The sequence below is a fragment of the Microtus oregoni genome, unplaced genomic scaffold, assembly GCF_018167655.1.
Source record: "Microtus oregoni isolate MIOR12 unplaced genomic scaffold, Mior012 000040F_ref0000088, whole genome shotgun sequence".
NCBI classification, from domain to species: Eukaryota; Metazoa; Chordata; class Mammalia; order Rodentia; family Cricetidae; genus Microtus; species Microtus oregoni.
The window spans coordinates 15,891,648-15,907,850 of NW_024543207.1; the positions used below are offsets into that span (position 1 = coordinate 15,891,648).

Sequence of the window (16,203 nt, forward strand, 5' to 3'; positions counted from 1 at the left end):
AGACAAACTAATGACATTTAGACTCAATATTGTCACATTCTAAGAATAAGTAAATCACCAAATATTTTTTTTATTTTATTTTTTTTTTCAAATATTTTCTTTAAAAGGAATGTCTTCTATGACAGTGGTGCTCAACTCACCAGAGAACAAATATCCAGCCACCAGCCACAAATGAGAGGGAAGACTCCAATTTCTACCACAACTAACAAAGAAACCTTAATTAAACAGAAATAAAGTCATCAGTATCAACCAAATGGAGGACAAACCACTTTGGGCTCTAATTTACAACCGGATTACCTTAACCACAATATAGCAGACTCCCAGCAAGCGTCGAGACCTATGAAACTTGACAAGAGTTGCCAAAGCCTGCAGCATCTAGTCAAGGAGACTGAACACTTGAGAGTGGAAGACAGAAACTCTTCAGGTTATATGGGTGTAATAATAAATTTCATTTGTTTCAAATTCTTCCTACACTCATCCCTTCACAAACACTAACCTTTATGAAGACATAGTGGAAAGCGGCTTTTTTGTTAATGAGAACTCCTTGGTATGAACAGTATTGTACTCCAAGCTGACTCATTAAAGGATACATGACAAATTATCAGTGTTATTGCTAAAAGTATATATCCAACAATCGTCGTGATTAGACCTTCAAAATGAGATGCTTGGACCTGAAAATAAAACAAATAAATAAAATAAAGCTTTCCCTCATGGTTGTTAACCCAGTTTTTAAGCATACTAAGTGATCTGAATGATTAAAAAGTAAACTGTTAATTCAAGATATTTATAATTTAAAAATCGAAATCTCCTTTATAAAGTATCTGTAAACCAGAGTCTCATATACAGACCTAAACACTACTAAAGACTAAAGAAACAGTAACGAATAACATTTTATTTAGAATCAAAATAAGAGAGCGAATGAAATCTCCCAATAAGACCATAATCTCAGCAGCCAGTCCTCATTCTCACAAAGATGCACTTGGTAAGGGCTGACCTCAAGCATGCTGCTCAAGTTGCCCATTTGCCTGGTAACATCCTGACCACACCATCTCATACCCCCAGAAGTAACTGTTTAAGTTTCTCTAACTCTCCATAACTGTTCTAGAAACATGCAGAAAGCTAAAATTTGGAGAGTGACAAACATTTCTCATTCCTATCTTTTCATTTCCTGAGTTACGGGTAATAAGCAGAAACAGTTCAGAAAGTCAATATCTGCTGAAACTATTTATCTCAGTCTTCTAGGTTCTTATCAGCAACCAGTAAGAGGTATCGGAGCAGTAGCAGATAACGGAACATTTCCAAAGTGATCTCCGAACTCACACACAAAGAGAACAAAAGACCCTACTCAGGTCCTCCTTAGAAGAGAAATCCTCAGAACCCATAAAAGTAGCCATACTCCACGGATCTTCTGGACCTCTAGCTGTGGTAGCCCCTAGAAAAGATGTATTGTTCATGGGCAATGCCATTAACATCTAATTGCTATCAGAGTCAGACATTAACATCCTTTACAGCTAAGGAGCTGGTGGACGCCAGGTTACTAGAGTGTTTGTCTAAACTATTAAAATGTTTTAGAAAAAAAGGAAAGCAAGAATCTATCCAAAAATCTATTCATCATTAGGAAATGACAGAATGTAAAAGATCAGCAAACTCTTGAGAAAATACTATAGTCCATTACCCCAAAAGAAGACAGTCTTCTATTCCCTTTCTGAAAATTGATAAATATACTGATACCTTTCAAAATTCACTTTGGAACACCTGAGCAAAGGGATAGCAAAGGACACACAAGTTCATCAAGTGAGGGAAGAGCAATCTATGAGAAACGCCTTGCAGTGTGCCTCAGGACCACCATACTGTGAAACTCACAGCCTACCTGTAATGGCTAGCATATTGGCATGCTACTTCCTGTTCAGTTTTTAACAGAAAGAACAAGACTGCACTGGCTAACTGTTCCTGTGCACAAGATACATTGAGAAGTGAATTCTTGAAAATAGTCCTTATTGGGCTGGAGACATGGCTCTGCAATATTAAGACCACTTGTTGCTCTTGCAGAAAACCTGGGTCCACTTCTCAGCATCAGTACAATGGCTCATGAGCATCCATAACCTTAGTTCCACGGGATCCAACAAAACACATGTGTGAATACTCTAATTATTCTTATCAATAAAAATGCAGGGGTCGGATATTGAGGGAAAAGCCTAAAAGACAGAGAAGTAGAGAAGCCCCAGTCCTCCCTACCTGCTCTTTCCTTTCTTCAAACAGCGAGCCAGATCCTTCTCCTCCCAGCCTTACTACTTCCTCTCCTATCTGTCCTCAGTCTTCCAAAACCTCTGTGGTCAATTCTGGTCGACTAGTGGCTAACTCCTCCAACTCCAAGCAAGCTTTGTCAGAACACAATCAAAATATCACACAAAACATATGATGTGCATACATGCTAGCAAAGCATGTATACACATAAAATGTTCCCAGTTGGGTAGTGGTGGTGCACACCTTTAATCCCAGCACTTGGGAGGCAGAAGCAGGCAGATCTCTGAGGTGAGGCCAGCCTGGTCTACAAAGTGAGTTCGAAGAAAGCCAGGGCTACCCAGAGAAACCCTATCTCAAAAAAAAAAAACAAAAATAAATAAAATATTCTTTAGAAAATAACAAACTTGGGAATAATTAGTAGAAGTAAAATTCTGAAAGTATTATACTCACATGTTCCTCAAATCCCAAACCAACAAGGGAGAAATGACCGATGTGGTAAGGACAAAATGCTAAAAGGGAGGAGAAAACTTATCAATAAAACAATGAGCACTCTTAACATAATCTCCACTAAAAGAACCAGGGACTTCTTTGAGAATAGAAAATTCTCGGAGGAAAAACTAAAAACTATACCTGGCACAATAAAACAACAAGGTCATAAAGACACAAACCCACTCTGAAGAGGGTGTCACCTGCATTTTAAAAGGGCTGAAATGAGCATTAAAACCTAAAACAACCACCCAAATGACCAAAATTGATGAGAACAATAGAAACCAAACCTGTGAGCTCTTCTTAAAATTCAAAGCTCCAAATACCAAAGACAAAGGAAAAAGGCAGCAACATGAAAACAGTTCGTGTCTGGGAAGGGACTCATGCACAAGCTCCTTCCTCTGCACTAACTACTCAGAGGACACCTGCCTGGCATCTCCTGGGAACCAACTTCACACTAACTGAATTGTTCCTGCTGATGAAAACGAACTCTTCTTTATAGAAAAGCTAGACAAGAAAGATCTTGAAAATGCCAGAATTTGAATCAGGACTGGTGTAGTCACTGGGTGAAAGGATAAGGACCCACTAGCCCCATGACACTAAAGTATCATCCCACAGATTTCTTTCTTGATGTGAACAGAAAATAAAAAAATCCAGGGGGCACAAATGGATAAAGTCACATACCTCTTCCTATCTCACACTCTAAGCCAAAATATGTGCCCAATAGCCTTGTCAAAGATGACTGAGCCTGACCTGATCAGGCCCTTTAATTTGACTTCCAGTTTAGAAAACATGGTAGGCAGAGGATGAAGGTTGAGAACATCAAAAAGTCATCACAGGTGCACAGTACACATGTCGCAGCAGAGTGAAGCAGGAAGCGAAAGGAGTATCCCAGCTCCCCATTAATGTGTGCACATCATTTGGGATTTTATTCAACAGACCAACTATAAAATGGCATTTAAGTGAACAACTTAAAGATTACAAATATGATGGATTATTGATAAACAATGAATTCTAGTAAGTTTTAGATGACACTATAGTTAAATCACAAAGTACACTTAAATTCTTATTAAAGATTGTTATGCTTCTCTTTTCCTGAATCCTTTCCAGTCAAATTTCAGTTTGTTCTGAATAAATTCTCATTTCTCCATGGTAATAATAAACACCCTAATAGATAAACAGGGCAGAGAATGATTCAATCACTGAGTAAAAGTCTGGGATTATAGTAGGGATCTGGGGTCTAAATCCACATTGTATGTTCCTTAATATTCCTAAAGCACAAAACAAAAACCCGCAACAAGACTCCTAGAAAGTCAAACTTCTATAATGATACCACAAACACTAAACACATAGGCACAACTTACCAAAGACAAGAATGAACAATGTGTTTAAAGACACCACCCAGAACACGTGCTCCTACAGGAGAAAGCATTAGTAAGATCAATCAATGATATCTCATGCTCAATTGAACAATTTCACTTAGTCATAGCTAATATAAAAATAACACTGATCTTTTTTTTCTTTTTATTTTCGAGACAGGGATTTTCAACGTACTGGCTGTCCTGGAACTCGCACTGTGGACCAGGCGATCTGCCTGCTTCTATCTCCCAAGTGCTGGGACTACAGGCTCACACCACTATACCCTGAACATTTTGATAACTTGATCAACTTTAAAACGTTGTTGAAAGCTGAATCCTATTTCATTCACCTCTACCTCTGATTCCCCTGAAACTGTATAAGGAATGAAGTCAGGCTGCAAATGACTTTCCTATTTGACCTCAACAACTTCTGCCATTCTTATGAAATACCAATGAGGTAAAGGATGTTACCTGAGTAAATAGCAATAGACAGATATTACATGGGTTTTTATAACATTGCTGGGCCACTGGATCATGCAACCCTCAAGTCTATGCTTCCTCTGGGCTTCCTGTTATCACCATGTCTCCACCTGTGGTGGTTCTGCTGCTGCACACAAGCCCTAACCCCAAATAACAAACAATTGTGCCTTACGTGACCTAAACACACCATGTTTCCTTCAAAGAATAAACTTCTGGAAAGAACTACCCCTCCTTTAAAGACATGCCTCTATTATCCTGTAGTGTGTATGTCTGTGTTTGTATAGGAGTAGGTGCACGTTAGTACTGGTACTACGGAGCCCCAAACTGTTAGTATCAGATCCTCTAGAGCTGGAGTTAAAGGAAATTAACTGACACTGGAGCTAAGACCCCACTCGGGTCCTCGGAAAGAGCAGCGTGTTCTCAATTGATGAGTCTTATCTCCAGCTCCAGCCATCTACTTTTAAGTTGTTGCTTTTGCACCAGGCAGTGCAGTGCTTTAAGCCCAGCACTTGGGAGGTAGAAACAGGCAGATGCTTGTAAGTTCATGGTCTACAGTGCGAGTTCCAGGACAGGCTCCGGAGCTACACAGAGAAACCCTGTCTCAAAAAATGGGGGAAGGACGGGGCGGGGGGGGGGGGGGGGCGGGGGCGGGGGAATTTGTGCTCTTTTGGGGTATAGTGCTTGCTGGAAACCTGATGACCTGAGTTTGACCCCAGCTCTCACAGTGGAAGGGGATAACACATGAAAGACTCTGGCCTTCACATACACTAGTAAATAAAGAACCTAAAAATTAAAAACTGTAAAATAAAACAAGAAAACGTAAGCTCTACTCCTACGGCAGACTTCCAGATAAGACTGTGCCTCTCACCTGTGGAACAAACAAAGCTGCTTTTTGTTCTCAACGGTGCAAGTATTAAACATGAAAGACCCAACTTCAAATATCAAGTTCTTTTAACTGCTATTAACTCTGGAATTTTTCTTCAAATATTTAGCAAGTTTGTTTTTAAATAACATTTTAAATATTTAAATATTTCTAGTATTGTCAACATACAAAATATGCTTTCAAATATCAAATAATCAAAAACTAAAGGGTTGTTTTGACGTTTAGCTTAAAAAGCATACTCCAAGAATTTAAGAGTCAATGGATAACAAAACGACTCCTAATTCTATCAAAGCAATACTTCCACTTACCAGAAAAACTAGTGATCCATCAAGTCCAAGCATCTAAAATAAAAGATAATGAGCATCAATTTAAGATGCAGTAGGACCTTCTTTTCTTACAGGAAGACTGCTTTCCTATCAGGGTCACTAAACAGTTTTCTAAACCTACCAGTCATAGGTTAAAAACAAAACAAAATCCCTGTGTGTTTGAGTATTACACTTTGGGCCCCTTTTACCCTAGGTCATATAGCAAATATCCTCTAGAAATTTCCATCCTGAGCAGACAGAGGTATGTCTGTGTTCCTAAAACTAGGGAAGCTAAGGCAACTATTGAGACAGAGCCGGAATCTGTGCCAAAGAGCTGGTAGGTGGAGCCCAATGACAGAGTGCTTGCCTACCATCTCCAAGGCCATGGATTTATGTCTAATACTACAAAAAGAAAAAACACCCATTCTGAGTTTCTTCATTAGGGAGAACCAGCCATAACTTCATTATAGAATTAATTTTATTTTCCTATTTCATTTTACTGAATTTTCACCAACTCCACAATTTAAGGTCAAAGTGGCCCTGTAGAGCAAGGCCTATACTCAAGGCAGAAAACAGACTTCACTACCACTGTCTTCATCCCAGCTGTGCATCACTTGGTTTTTGTAGAAATTAAATCCTGGTTAACCTGCTTTCATCAAATTTAACTATGAAATTTGTGTTTAGAACTCAATAACAATGGCAATGGATTTTTGATCCTACTGCACGCACTGGCTTTGTGGGAGCCTAGGCAGTTTGGATGCTCAACTTACTAGACCTGGATGGAGGTGGGGGTTCCTTGGACTTCCCACAGGTCAGGGAACCCTGATTGCTTTTCGGGCTGAGGGAGGGGGACTTGATTGGGGGAGGGGGAGGGAAATGGGAGGCGGTGGCGGGGAAGAGACAGAAATCTTTAATAATTAAATAAATTTAAAAAAAGAGTGAAAAAAAAACAAACAAACAAAAAAATAAAGGCAGGCTCCACAAAAAAAAAAAAAGAAATTTGTGTTTATAGATAAACATGCCAAATTTCAAAATACACCTTAGGATTACAACACAAAGACATGTGACAGAGAAAGTTCTTACTCTTTCCCAAGTAAGCTCTTCTGCAGCCCGGTCCCACTCCAGAGCATTCCAGTTCATGTCATCTGGAAATGCAATTGCAAAGCCAAGATTACTGACAGATATAAAAGCCACTTTTAATTACAATCAGTTGAGAACTTGAGCCATGTTTAAAATTTTATCAAACATAATTTACTTACTATGCTATAAGTTCTACAAATAAATACAAACTTATAAATAGTAACATAAAATAAGACAATCCTAGACTATGGTAGAAAATTAATAAATAGGATTATATGAAAGACAAATCTAAATGCTGTGGGTTAGAAATGAATCTGGTAGATTTAAGGAAAAAGAAGGATGCCAAGGGATAACTTTCGAATGAATTAGCAAATCAGCAGAAGATAAAGAACAAAACTCAGGCCTGTCAGTGATTAAGAATTCAAACTGTTCTAATAGACCCAATTTACTTCCTAGTACTACTCATGTCAGGTGGCTCCCAACTCCCTGGAACTCCAGTTCTAGGGGATCACCCTCTTCTGGCCTCCATGAACACAAAACACACAAATACAAACCCACACAGACATACATGTAGACACATAATTAGAAATAAATATATAAATTTAAAATGTAAGAGCTAAATCAGGTGGTACAAAGCCTGCAGTCCTACCACTCAGGAGGCTGAAGCAGACGATCTACAAATTCTGGGCCAGCCTGGACAACACAGTGAGCTCCTGTCTCAAAAAGAAAAGAAAAGGGGGGGGGGGAGAGAGAGAGAGAGAGAGAGAGAGAGAGAGAGAAGGAGGAGGAGGAGGAGGAGGAGGAGGAGGAGGAGGAGGAGGAGGAGGAGGGAAAAGAAAGGAGGAGGGGAGGAAGCGGAGAAGGGGAAGGGGAAGAAGCAGCAGCAGTAGCAGCAGTATGCAAAGCAGCCAGGGATTAAATTAGGCAGGTGACAGCCAAGCACTTGGGCAGCAGTACCAAAAGAGGTTGTCTCAGAGCCTCGGATCTTTCCCTTGGAAAGTCAACTGCTCCCATTATGAATTTTGTTTCTTCTTATTTTTCAGTTCTCAGCCCAAAAGTCCCTTACTCTGAACTTCCTGGGAAACCCTATTTAAGACACATATCTTTAGAGCAACCCATATACACTTAACACATCTACCTCTTCTCTAGCCCAGAACCTCCCAGAATGCAAGCAGGCATTTTGTTCACAATTGGATACTTTGTCTCAAGTGTCTGTTACAATGGACACAGATATAACCAAGGTGGACTCAATGAAAACACAAGACAGGCAACGAGCTAACAATGGAACACAGATCTGGATCTCATTGCACATTCCAAAGTTCCCACTGACAGAAAATGCAAAGATGATTCCAAAGGTGGCACCTGGCCTGCAGTATACACTTCAGGATTTTCTTCATTTGAAAAGTGCAGTGACCCCATGGAGGCAGAAGAAAACACACACAGACACACACAACAAACAAATACTCCAGGAAATTCTAGACCAAGTTCCTTCTTCAAAACATAGACCTGGTGACATAAGACTATGTTTTCCCCATCCATCTAGTGGACAGAGAGAGGGAGAGAGAGAAAGAAAGGGAAAGATGGAGAGGGAGGAAAGAAGGGAGAGAGGAGTGAGGTCCTGTGTAAAGGGCTATAATACACAAAATGTTCTGTTTCACAGAAAGCACACTTATGTACATGTCTACCTGTAATTGCTAGCTTGTAAAAACAGAAATCGGTCATAACAGCTCTGGCCCATCATAAGACATGAAACACCACTCTCTCTGTCTTCAGTGCAAGTTAAGAATGAGGGAGTCCTCAAGAGTGAGTGAGGGCATGGAGCAGCCACTACCTTGGGCTCCATTGTTGGCATCAGCAGCATCTTCCACACCCGCATCATCTTCCTCCTCATTGTCCTCCTCTTCCTCTTCTGCTTGACCATCCTGGGCATCAGGGTTCTCACCCAGCACCGCATTCTCTCCTGCTGGGTTAGCTGGCTGATCAGCAGCAGCATTTTCAGCACCATTTCCTCCTACAGGAGCCTAAAATGAAAGAAAAGTCCAGGAATTCACCTACTTGGCTCAGTTTTACTCTAGTCCCAAATCATACTTTACCCTGCAAGAAAAAAACAGTAAACAAGACAACCCCACTAAAGTTAAAAAAAGAAATACCTTTCAGAGTCATCTCTTTAAAATGTATCTCATTTAGGACCAACTTGGTACCTAAGAATGTGAACTCACTTTTCAGAGGACACACTTCAGAAAGCACTACAGGGCTGGGGAGGTGGCTTCTGTGGACAAGGCACTTGCCACACCAATGTGAGAACCTGACTGGATTCCCAGAACTCACGTAAAGCTGGGCACAGCTGAGCATCTGCAATCCTGTGCTCCAACATGGAAGGAAGTTCATGGACCAGCTAGCAGAGAATCTAAGACCCTGTCTATCTCCAATAAGGTAGAGGACAAGAACTTACACCAAAGATTGTCTTCTGACCTTCACATGCACAACAAGGACACATGCACAAATACACTTGTACACATGAGCACATACTTGTAAACATGGGTACACACATACACACATGTAAGAAAAAAAGCATTATAAAAAATGAGCTTATAAATCTGGCTATCTTAAACACATCATCCATAATCTTTTATAAATAGGACTAATGTGTCTAACTTCCTTAGGGATGAAAACACATTTTTAAAAAATATTTATTTATTTATTATGTATACAATATTCTGTCTGCAGGCCAGAAGAGGGCACCAGACCCCATTACAGATGGTTGTGAGCCACCATGTGGTTACTGGGAATTGAACTCAGGACCTTTGGAAGAGCAGGCAATGCTCTTAACCACTGAACCATCTCCCCAGCCCATGAAAACACATTCTTAAATAAATGTATGTATATGTATACACACATATACACCTTAATTTGCTGCTATTAACACTTGAGTAACTGATTTTGAGCTGAAGACAAGGATTTTCCATATATGGCCTTATCAATTCCTAACGCATTTTCTTCTGGCTCTTCTTCTGGGACACCAAGCCAAGCATGGTGGTCCAGAGTGGTAGTTCCAGCAGCTGTAAGGAAAGGGTGGATTTGAAGCAGGAGAATCATTAAGCTTGAGGCCTGCTGTTGGACTTGGTCAGATTCTTGTCTCAAAATAAATAAATAAATAAATAAATAAATAGGCTTGAAGATGTGGCTCAATGGGAGGGTAGTTACCTAGCCTATGTGAAGCCTTGGACTCAATTCTCAATCCCAGAAAATTAAAAAAAAAAATCAAAATTCTGTTACCAACCAAATGCAAAGACATTAATTATATTTAATTCTTAAGTTAAAACACAATTCCTGGAGCTGGAGAGATGACTTGGTGATTAAGAACACTGGCTATTCTTCCAAAGGACCTGGGGTTTAATTCCTAGCACCCACATGGCAGCTCACAACTGTCTGTAACTCCAGTTCCAGAGAATCTTATACCTTCACATCAATACACATAAAATAAATTTAAATAAATTATTTAAAAAACAATTCCCTTGGATTTAATGAAAATTCTAAAGCAAAACTACATTAAATGCTTCAAAAAATGAGGTAGACTGGCAGCAGTGCTGACTCTAACCTTCTCTCACAGCACCACCTCATGGGCATGATGGTACCCACTACTCTGGGGAAGGAGGAGAATGTGCGTTTGAGACCAGAATGCTTGCCCAGTATGTTCAAGGCCCTGGGTTCCATCCCCAGAACAGAGGGCTTGTGATGCTGCGTTCATCTATGTATAATTTTCCAAGGAAAAGGTATACTTTATAGTAAATAGGATTATAGGCTTGATAAACTCAATCTACATGTTAAAAAACATATCAGAGGAACAAAGATTAGTTACTAATGAGTAGTTTGTGACCAACTATTTCACTAAAAAAGGATATGAAGTGTCAACCTTTCACTTCACAGAGCAGTTAACTGTGTGACATTCTTGGCCCTACAATTTCCCACCAGGCAAGATACTAAAATCCTCTTGCTGTGCCGGAGATTAACAGACTGCCAAATACCCTTGTATGTGAGCATGTCATTATCACTCATAAGAAAACTGCACACAGTTCTTTTCTTCTTTAAGTTTAATTTTGTGTGCGCACATGTCCACATATACACATCTGCACATGCCACAGAGCATGTATGGAAGACGGGACAACTTTTCTCTATGCACTGTGGCTTCTGGGAACTCCAAACTAATCAGGTGTGGGTGGTAAGCACATCTTCCTTCTGTGCCATGTGACTGGCCAAGTTTCCTACTTTTGATAAAATTCTTCCTACATAGCAGAAAAGATAAGGTGCTTCACACAAAAAGCTGTGATAGGTGTAGAACACTCCTCAATGTCGTGCAGTATGTCAGCAACTGATCTAAGAAGTTGTATCTCATGCACGTGTGCATGCCTTTGTGTTTAGAGACAGGGCCTCTCTCCTATGTAGCCCTGGCTATCTTGGAACCCACCAAGCTCCATCTGCCTCCTGTGCTAGATTACAGGTGTAGCCACCACTCAGTTATATATAGGAAGATTCTTACCTTCCAGGCCCAAGCTAAGCAGCTGACCCAGCCAAAGAGAATGGAAGAGTGTTTTAATATTCTCTCTAGCACTGTGCCCAATCTAGCAAGAACATTAAGAGGCAATCAGAGAAACATTCTTTTACTTCCACAGCCCTCCTAAACTCCCAAACTTGGTGTGGGAAGTCCTTCTGTATATATGTTGCTTTTATTGGTTAATGAATAAAAAAACTGCTTTGGCCTGTGATAGGGGTAGAATAGAGCTAGGCAGGGAAGACAACTGAATGCTGGTAGGAAGAAGGCGGAGTCAGTGAGCCGCCATAGAGACACCAGAGGAGAAAGACACAAGAACCTTGTTTGAGAGGCCATGAGCCTCATGGTAAAATATAAAATAATAGAAATAGGTTAATCCTAGATGTAAGAGCAAGCTAGCAATATGCTTAAGTGATTGGCCAAGCAGTGATTTAATAAATACAGTTTCTGAGTGATTATTTTGGTTCTGGGCGCTGGAAACGAGCAAGCGGCCCTCCTACAACACGTTCCTACTGTCTTCTTCTGTGGCATGAGCACAGTTATGAGGCACAGGAAAGTCAAGGGTTTGAATCATAGAGGGTGGAATGACTTTCAGATGCTGCCCAAGTAAGATGTATTTCAGATGAAGGGCTTACCTCATTTTGGTGGTGTCCAGCAGCATTGAAGGGTGGAGCAGCATGCTCCAGCCAAATTGGTGCGCCCCCATGAACTATCTGCTCTCGTAACCACACCAGGCTGATGAATGCACAAAGTGTGCATGTCACCACAAAACATCCCTGCAAGCAATCCGCCAACAAATTTTCCCTATTTAAAAGAAAAAAATAGACACAATTCACTGCAAAGAACACTTGTAAAAACAACCAGAAAAATCTTAATTTTTCAGTAAAATTCAGTTGGTTCTCAAGGACTATTCATAATGATATTGAAATTTTATCTTGTAATCTAGCTAATATGTTCATTTATATACTTTTGTTACTCTATACTTACATTAAGTAGATATAAAATAATATCAGAATATACAGCTATTAACTATACAGCCTATCCTTTTAGCGTAGCCAAAAAAAAAAAAAAAAAAAAAAACACCCAGGAGTGTAAGAAAAAAAAAAATCCAGCAAAACACTCAACAAATTGCATTTATATAATTTACTAAATTAGGTGAACAATTCTGCTTCTGCTCAATCCTTTTACCAGAATTTTAATACTTAACAGACTGGGGTGACTAACATAGAAGTACATAAATGAAAACATTCAATGAAAAAGAGAGAAGCTCCTTCAGTGACTGGAAATATGGCAACGTAAAGAAAAGAAGGCTAAGCCAGGTGTGGTAGTGCACACCTTTTATCCCAGCACTCAGGAGGCAGGGGCAGGTGGATCTCTGTGAGTTCAAGGGCAACCTGGTCTGCAGAGTAAGTTCCAGGGCAGTCAAAGATACACAGAGAAACCTTGTCTCAAAAAAAAGAAAAGGACTGAAAGATACTCAGTACACCGTCAACCAGATGTAGGAACTCACACTACATGACAAACCTAGTTTTAATGAGAGCTGCAGAAATACCAAAATAAATCCAAAGAGGCAGAGTGTGGTTCTTTAGTAACCAAACATGGAAATGTGAGATTTGTAACACTTGGGAGCCTTTGTTCCTTCTTTTCTGAAGAATCTTATCATTCACTATCAACGTCTGTGATTTCAGAATAATTTGAGAATAACTCAAAAATACTAACAGATGTTAGAAAGTTGACTACTTTTTTTGTCCTGGTGAAGAGAAGGAAAGGTGAGTCTGAGAGACCTCAACTTAGCGGCCCCACACTGTAATAGCTCTCTCTCTGCAGTATCTCCAAACCTTACTAAAGGACTTCTATACCATCAAAATAAGGATGAGGTGGGGCTGAAATAATCCTTCTCCATTTCTTCCTTGCCAAACAACTGACCACTTTTTGTAGTTTTAAATGGAGTCAAACTTCAGAACCCTTTTCTCAATGCTTTCGTTCTGAAGGAGCTTCATGCCTGCCTAGCTAGAGCTGAGGTGAAGATGCCCATGTTCTAGAGCCTAGAAAAGGGCTTATGGGCTCCCGCTATTAGTTTCAGAACGCTGCCCAAGTCCCTCTTGGGAGAAGCGTCCATTAGCTTTCTGAAGAGGAAAGGCCATGTGAATAAGTACGCTACGTCAGACAGACCTATTCTGCTCCAGGAAAGACACGTGTGACTCAGGAAAGATCAGAGATGACCTTCCCAACTAAGCCCTACTAAGCCCACACAAAGTTTGACCTCCAGAATTATGGTAAGCAAAATGGCAGCTGTCTGACACCATGATTTTCTACATTTGTATAAATGAGATGGTTTGTCTAGAGATGACCCAACTCAACTATACACACACTGCTGCCACATGGGGACATCAGCAAAATTTTGTCAGGAACAAGCTGCAACCTACAGAAAATATGTAGAACTCTCCTTCCGCCCTAGCCTTCTTCTGTGAGTAGTGTGACCTTCGAGAGCAGCCCATAAGCTAGTCAATAGACATGCCAACACAGGCCCAGCAAGGTGCTAATGCCACGGGAAGAGAAAAGCTACAGCAAACAAGTTCTAAAAGCACACAAATTCAGAAGCATGTAATTCAAACTGCCTACAATGTCTTCTTTTTACATGTCCTACCAATATTACAAAAAGTTTCCTTAAATTCTTCTGTTTTCAAGAAACAGAACTTACACATACCAATTTCTACTGTAGCTACAACTGTTAGAAAAAAAAAAAAGAATTACACACGCCTTTAATCCTAGCGCTTGGGAGGCAGAGACAAGTGGATCTCGGTGGGTTCGAGGCCAGACAGTTCTAAAGAGTAAGTTCTAGGACAGTCACGGCTATTATACCACAAAGAAACCCTGCCTCAAAAAAATAAAACAAACAAAACAGAATAAATACTAGAGGAAAAACATCATTACATTGCCCAGACTTCACTCTCAGAGCCAGTACTCACGTCGACAACATGTCTAGCGGCAGTGTCAGTAGTGAGCTCACGGAGCCAGTAAACAAGCACTTGTAGATGCGGCCTGCAAACAAAGGCACAAAGGCATAGTCACAACTAGCATCCCACACTCACACAAGTGCGTGGCTCGAGGAAGCAGAGGTAAAGTGGAACATTATTGACACCAAGAAAATAAGTGTTCTTATTCTTCGTATGCCTGAGTCATATTGTAAACCCATGTGTACGTGTGTGCATGTGTGTGTGTGTATGATTGTCTGAGTATGAGCACCCACATACCATGGTGTGTGTGGAGGTCAGAAGACAACTTTCTGGAGTTGGTTTTCACACTCTATATACCAGTAAAGAGGGAGCAACCTCTGTTCAACTCCGGGAACCCATATAAATCTGGGGAGACAAGCATTCCACCAAGTTGTTCTGACCTTTACACACACCATGGTACAAGAACACACACATAGAAAATTGTTTTTAAAAGACTTTAAAAATACATGCATACATACATACACACATACATACAGAAAGACAGTTTCAAAAGGTCTCAAAGAATATCTTAAATTATAAACATGGAGGGTAAACACAAGGATATAAGAATTCATGGCCATCCCTTGCCCTCTTATTCAGAAAAGATAGAATGGTTTTTAGTGAGAGAGGCAGAATTCTAGAGAGAATGTGCTAACAAGACTACAGCTTTTCAAAGACTAAGAAGACACTGAGGTTTTCCTTCAGAACACTTCTGGCACATTAGTTTAAGCACTGCCCTTAGCCTTACATCAGATATTTTCATGAGTTCAATGGCTTCTTTTACAGGTCAAGTCAAAAGGGCAGAATAGTAAAGAGTATCCATAATGGAAATTACTTAGGTACCCATATAAAAGGAAACAAGCATGCATACAAGTAAGTAAAACTCACAAACCATCAGCCAGTAGGTAAATGGGCTGAGCAGCATTAAGACTCCTTAAACCCCTGACATGTACTAGGAAAGAGGGATGGGGAACAGAATCATAAAGAAGAATATGGAGGCTGGAGAAATGGCTAGCGGTTAAGAGGTCCTGAGTTCAATTACCAGCAATCACATAGTGGCTCACAGCCATCTACAGTGGAATCTGATGCCCTCTTCTGGCATAAAGTCGTGCATGCGAATAAAGCACTCATACATTAAATAAAAAAATTTAAAAAAAGAAGAGTCTGTAAGAGGATATATTATAATATGATGCAAAGTCAGGGCAGATACCAAGCTTGTTAAAATGAATTCAAACGTTCACTTGTGCTCAACTGTACGTCTATTGATTTTTAGAAAGGCATGCTGTCTTCCACTTTAACTGAAAAATTTTCTTCTGTTTCATTTCCTATGCTTCTTGTAGACCAACCTGGCCTCCTACGGGGGATCCTCCTGCTTCAGCCTCCAGAGTGATAGAATTAAGGTGTGCATTACTTAAAAGTTTAAGGTGGAACACATGCTGAACACAAGTCTAAGGAAGTGTCTGTATTCTGTTCTTCCAACTGAGTATATTTGGGGGGTTGAGGAACGTAAACTGTCATATTTGGAACTTGACACTGTCTTCTAGCATTCAACGAGCTGATTTTATATCTGATTTTCTCCACTTTGTAGGACAATCTGGGAGTATAATATCACCATACACTTACCACCGTCACCACCCTACATGGTTCTGGAAAACTTGAGACTATTTAGGCTTGTGGTCTCCTTGCTAGCAGAGACGAGCAACTCCTCATCTCCAATAATCTTACCTTGTAGAACAACAAGCTATGCAGTTGCTAAAAGTGCCGGCTCCAGCTCCCATATCTTCTCATTTGTCTCACACTAGAACTACTTTGTCTCTCTGGG

At 40.2% G+C, this 16,203-nt stretch overlaps 1 protein-coding gene across 2 annotated transcripts in view; it reads right to left on the reverse strand.

Annotated features, from left to right (window-relative positions):
- The window catches only part of Marchf6 (membrane associated ring-CH-type finger 6), a 61,488-nt gene that overhangs the window by 24,418 nt on the left and 20,867 nt on the right, over positions 1 to 16,203 (reverse strand). For both annotated transcript variants that reach the window (XM_041632056.1, XM_041632055.1), the window contains exons 5-14: positions 14,355 to 14,427; positions 12,021 to 12,189; positions 8,668 to 8,857; positions 6,840 to 6,901; positions 5,760 to 5,792; positions 4,095 to 4,146; positions 2,695 to 2,753; positions 591 to 671; positions 298 to 366; positions 141 to 215 (exon numbers count right to left, since the gene is read on the reverse strand). In XM_041632056.1, the coding sequence (XP_041487990.1) occupies positions 141 to 215; positions 298 to 366; positions 591 to 671; positions 2,695 to 2,753; positions 4,095 to 4,146; positions 5,760 to 5,792; positions 6,840 to 6,901; positions 8,668 to 8,857; positions 12,021 to 12,189; positions 14,355 to 14,427 (863 nt within the window). The remainder of the gene's footprint in view (positions 1 to 140; positions 216 to 297; positions 367 to 590; positions 672 to 2,694; positions 2,754 to 4,094; positions 4,147 to 5,759; positions 5,793 to 6,839; positions 6,902 to 8,667; positions 8,858 to 12,020; positions 12,190 to 14,354; positions 14,428 to 16,203) is intronic.